This window comes from Phalaenopsis equestris, unplaced genomic scaffold (genome assembly GCF_001263595.1).
Source record: "Phalaenopsis equestris unplaced genomic scaffold, ASM126359v1 Scaffold000829, whole genome shotgun sequence".
Lineage (NCBI taxonomy): Eukaryota > Viridiplantae > Streptophyta > Magnoliopsida > Asparagales > Orchidaceae > Phalaenopsis > Phalaenopsis equestris.
The window spans coordinates 80,345-86,344 of record NW_018165269.1 but is presented as its reverse complement, the minus strand read 5'-3'; the positions used below and the strand labels follow the sequence as shown (position 1 = coordinate 86,344).

General features: G+C 36.5%; 1 protein-coding gene across 1 annotated transcript in view; it reads left to right on the top strand.

Moving 5' to 3' along the window:
* LOC110031476 (phosphatidylinositol 3,4,5-trisphosphate 3-phosphatase and protein-tyrosine-phosphatase PTEN2A-like) overlaps positions 1 to 6,000 on the top strand; it is a 114,317-nt gene that overhangs the window by 51,635 nt on the left and 56,682 nt on the right. Inside the window, exon 2 of the mRNA XM_020734685.1 lies at positions 632 to 1,133. Coding sequence (XP_020590344.1) covers positions 723 to 1,133 — 411 coding nt within the window. The 5' untranslated portion in view covers positions 632 to 722. The remainder of the gene's footprint in view (positions 1 to 631; positions 1,134 to 6,000) is intronic.

The following is a 6,000-nucleotide window of genomic DNA, read 5'->3' as shown; positions in this document are numbered from 1 at the left end:
AAAAAAAAAAAAAATCTACATCCTATCATTACATGCATTTAAAACGGCTTAGCAAAACTATGTTTCCTTTTATCCGAGCTTGGTTACAACTGTGGTGCTACTGGCTTCTACCTTTAAACTTCCAAAATTTCAAATGCTTCTATGAGTTTCTTTCTTGCTGACAACTTATCAGTTAAAACATTTTCTGCTCTGTATCTGATTTAAACTCTGAACTTTATTGCTTTCAAATTCTCCAGAAATTATGATGGCATGTGATTTTATAACAGTTTGCAAATGCTTATTATGGTTTGTTTCATGCGTTAAACTGAAGTTGGAAATGATAGTTTCATTCTTGTTGTAAATATGTTTTTCTCTTGAAACTTGATGAGCCAATGGAAATCTGTGATGTTGAAAGGATTAATATTTTAGCTGTAGTGCTTATAGCCGGTTAGGCAGCTTATATTTGCTAAGTTTTTACCAATTTGAATGAAGCCAAATCAGTAAACGTATATTATATGAATTGGAAGTTTTCTAGCTCATGTTTGGATAATCTCTAAATGCCCATCCTATGTTCTCAATTTTTCTCTGTAAAATTACATATGATCTTAGATGTGGTATCCTTTCCTTAGCACAAGCATTATTCATTTTGCAGAATCTGGCGCATTATCAAAATATATCCACATTGATTGTTTCATTGTCAGACTTCTACAAACTATTCTGTGTTATTACGGTTCTGTTCTACCATGGAGGCATCGCAGTCTGATTCTTCTCCTTTACGTCCCATTCCAAATGACAACCAACATCCTTCATCTGGACAAGACACATATGTACAACAATCACCATCGCTTCTGTCTTCCTCTGGAATAACCTCCTGGGCCAAAAACTTGAAGCTACCACAGGCAGCAGGCCAAGAGGACTCTCAAACAGGAAATTCAGGAAAGTCAACATTTGCTCGTTTTACTAGTGGATTGGGACTGCGTTTTTCTCCTAAATCACCTCCAAAAGATGATAATTTCGATGGCTCTTCAACCTCTACTCAACAGGGCGCTTTAGGCTCTTTTACGAAAGGTTTTGTTGACACATCAAAAAATGCAGTCAAAGCGGTACAGGTGAAGGCCCGTCACATTGTCTCTCAAAACAAAAGGAGATATCAGGTATTGCTACCAATTTAATTCTTAATCTGATTTTTCTCCCTCTTGATCATTCTTTGATGCGTGGGCATCTGCTAATTTCATTCCAGTCATGTTGATATCACATTGCAGCGACTTTTGAACTATAAATTATTTTTTGTACACCATTATCTTAGCAAGAAATAACTTCTGCTTCTGTGAACTGTTGTCGTTAGTGTAAATGTTTTATTGTGAAGTCAATAACTAGTAGCCTACATACTGTATTTCGATCTTACAAAACCTGGATGTTAAGATGCTCATTTATTCATGATTGGAATGAATAACATATGCTACTACAAACTAATCTGGCAAATACTGTGTTTGTCCTCTATTTGTTGCATTCACATGATCCTTTTTTATTCCCCTTTCAAACAACCTCTTCACTAAATGCATCATACTACCACGTGATAAGGGTGAATATAATAGTTGGCAAGAGTTAGGGAGGTAGTAAGATTAAATTAAATGTGAAGATAATAAAAAGGGTGTAGAAGGTTTCCATAAGGCGGTCTATGTTGGATAAGTAGGAGATGCAAACCTCAAAATAATCAAACTAGCTCATTCTATCCAAATCTTGAAGACTTGTGAATGCCCTCCACATTCAAGCAGATAATCACACAAAGAAGAATAGAAGAGAAAACACACAATAATGAAGAATAAAAAATAGGTCGAGTGCTATTGAGTTGACAACATATATCCGAAAAAAGTGAAACAATCAAGATCCGTATATATATAATCCCAAACTAAAATATATAATTTGAAATTAATGTATGAGGCATGAGCAGAGAGTTTCTGATTTTCTTATTTACCTGACCTTGATTGTTGTGCTTTGTGGGGATATATTTTCGTATCTTATTTCTAGTACATGCCACCTAGACTCTAATACTACATCAAGAGTCATACGATTACACATCAAGAGTCATACGATTACAAACTCAAATTCGTAAGAAATAAAGGTCAATATGCAATTTATATATAAAACATACAACATCTAATGGATTATGTTCAACATGAGAGATAAGCAAGTTAGCACTTATAGATAATGCATTATTACATTTATTTTTATTTTTTTCCACCGTGGATATGACTCCCTACAGAAGACCTAATCTATTCCTAATATTGTGCATATAGTTCAAACTTAGTAGACATATTCTCAGTTGTAAAATGGTTGACCTTACATATTTTTTAGGTATATAGGGTGATATTCTAGAATACCCATATTCTCGAAATAATCACACAATATTTGATCATGGCTTATTTATTTTTGTTTTCCAATGAGATAACCTAACGAATAATGATCATGAATACATCATGACCATAGGTCAACTTATAGGCTACATGAGTTTCATTATTGATATTTTGACTCTCCTAATCTAAGCCTATATTCGAATAATATGTTGGAACACTACAACAAGCAAAGTTTACATGCACTAATAATTACAAAAGGTATGATATGCTTGCAATGAACATAGCTAAGTATTTGAGCATGACTTTGAACATACGAATGCTGCTAATGCAACACTGAGGCAAATAAGCACCCCGATACCAATCTACGTAGTACACTAGCTACCCTACATGCATCAAATAGTGTGAATTAGTGCACTATGTCACTACCCCATCATGCAAATTATTTTTGGTTTATGCATTTTGTAAACCTAATTTATTCAATGGTGGAATTCGAGCTTCTACCCTATGTATTTCATTGGGTTGCATATGAGGTGGTGAAATCTACAACTACTACGATTGACAAGGGTGTTGTGGTTGTAGATCAAGACAACGTCCGGTGAAGTCATGACTAATGGACTCCTATGGTATAATGATATAGTAAATTTTTTTATTGTAAAATGGCTGACCTTACAAATTGTTCAAGCATATAGGGTGATGTTCTAGATTACCCTTATCCTCAGAATAATCACACAATATCTAATCATGACATGTTAATTCTTGTTTTCCAATGAGATAAACTCACGAATAATGATCATTAATACATCACAAATATAGGTCAACTTAAAGGCTACATGAGTTTCATCATTGATGCGTCGACTTTCCTAACCTAAGCCTATATTCGAATGATATGATGGCGCATCACAACAAGCAAAATTCACTTGCACTGGTAATTACGAAAGGTATATATGCTTGCAATGAACACAACTAAATATTTGAGGCATGACTTTGAACATATGAGGATGCTTAACATGCAATCATACGTGACTTAGATGACCGATTAATGCATCCAAATGTTAAATGATATAAAATATGAATGAAGGAGGTAAGGTGTCGCGATACTCATTAATTAGCGTTGAGGTGCATCTCATACAAAACTGAGATACCATATCTTCCCAATACAAAATGTAATGAGGTGGGTGATATAAGCACATCAACTTCCATTAATACATTTATGATGGCATGAGAAGACATGCAAACATTAAGATGAACTCAAGTTGCTAGCGTCGTAACATTGCTTAGATCACGCTGATGCCTAGAGTGAATGACGCCACTATGTTGCTACTGCAACATCGAGGCACTAAGCACCTCGGTACCAATCTACACAGTACACCAACTACCCTAAATGCATGAAATAGTGTGTGAAATAGTGCACTAAGTTACTACCCTAACATGCAAATTATTTTTGGTTTATGCTATTTTGTAAACCTAACTTATTTTATTGTCGAACTCAATCTGCTATCCTATGCATTTCATTTGAATGCATATGAGGTGGTGAGATCTACAACTACCACGCCTGACAAGGGTGTTGTGGTTGTATATCAAAACAATGTTCTATGAAGTCATGACTATTGGACTCTATGAGGAGATCTGACAGTTGAGGAGCAAACTTTCCTAAGCTCACATCTACAAAGGCATGAACTTGACTTGACTACAATAAGCGGGACAGATAGTACCAGAAAAATAAATTGGGGAGGTTGGCGCCACCACGGGAGTCTAGAATTTTTCTCAAGTATTTTTCAAGGATACATATTAGGAATTTGTGTCTGTCTACCCTAAGGGCTTACTCTACACAAAGAGACCTAGAACTAGCTCTCCATAGCAACCCTAGAGTCTCTAAGAGAGATGGAAAGATTTGGAGAAGTTATTAGGATGGAAAAAGAGACCTAGAACTAGGTCTCTATAGCAAACCAACAGCTTACTTGGTACATCTAGCTAAAGCCTGTCTCCGACTCGCCAAGATCGTTAGCACGTAAGTGGGATGAAAATGGATGAAGGAAGAGGTTAAATAGGCCTTCTTCTCTATGCAACCAATGTGGAGAAAACTCGAGCTTCATTCTCCCCCATTCAGCTCCCTCTTACTCCTATAGTGTTGTCGTATGGAGCTGAAAGTTTAAAGAGAGGAGACATGGAGAGGCTCTTACTTAACTTGTCTCACCTCCAACAACTCTCTCCTCACATCAACTAGTCCTTGAAGTATAAAGACAACAAGAACCCCTACAGGAGGAAGCTTCTCCTATTTAGGCCATCAACCTCATAGCCAACAGCCAAGGGAGAAAAATTATCTTATCCCTCTATGATTGGCTCAACCAATCGCCTCCCTCTTCTCCAAGTTAGTCAAACCATGCTACTAAGTTACTATTGGATAATTTTTCTCTTGCCCATGCACTACCCGTCATCTTGTGGCAGGAGCATATCTTAAAATAATTATGAAATTGAACATCAATGTCGTAACACTGTGAAGTAGCATGTCTAGGCACGATTGCCAAAACTATTTCGAATTGTCAAATCAAGGATCCAGTATCGTGGTGCCCAAAATGAGCACACGGATTTTCAACCTCGTGAAGAAAAAATACATGCTCCAATTAGAGAACAGAGTGTATTAGTGCCGAGTATTGGCACTGTAATGCCATAGCCAGAGGGAATATGCTCTCAAAGTAGAGAATCAGTGCCAAAACACTGTAGCTTGAGTAGAGGTGCTGCAAATATAGCTCCGAGGCGCTTAGGCCTCAGGAAAATAGCTCTCTACATGGAGAACATAACACTGAGGCGCTGAAAGTTTAGTGTTAAGAAATTGAAAAGAGAATGCTCTTTAAACAGAAACTACAGCGCTTGGGTGCTGCAAGTATAACAAAGAGATGCTTAAGCCTTAGCACAAGTATAACACAAACTCCTAAGTCTTAGCACCAAATGGGCTTGTTTGAGCACGAAACTCTCTAATGCCTAGATCACAATATCTTAGCTCACATCCGCTTGGTGTGAATTATGAACCATCAACCGAAGCATCACAGTGACAAACTCAAACTTAAGACATCTTGGTAAAGGGACATTGAGGTGTCCTTGAGTTGTATGTTACATTGAAAATGATGCCAACATAGGGTGAACCGTTGATCTTGCTTTTTTTTTTAATGATGCCAAGTGAACCGTTGATCTTGCTCTTGCTTTTTTTTTTTAAATTTGGTTTTGAATAAATATGTATGTCATCCACTTGGTTCACCAGATATTAAAATTAGCCTTTTAAAATGCATGTTATGCTCCACCATCCTTTCTAGTTCTATTTTTCTTGTAAATTTCCTCTTCCATTACTATTCTCATCACCCAAATTTTAGCTGTGATTCTGGAGCATCAGTGTACAATGTGTACCTAGCTATGCAGGCCCTACCGTGCCAGCATCATGGGCTGAGGTTCTCTCAAGTGTTGATCGTATCATTATGACTGACATGCAATATTTACCAACTAATATCACTATGGCTACCTATAACTTTTTTACTTTAAGATCATTCTGATCAGCTATTTCTCTTAAGTGGGTGTTGACTGGTTCTATGGTACTTATCTCTACCTTTTTGACTTTGCTACCCTGTCTTCAATAATTACCTTTGTTTTATCATTTATTTTTTTATTAAAAACAAAG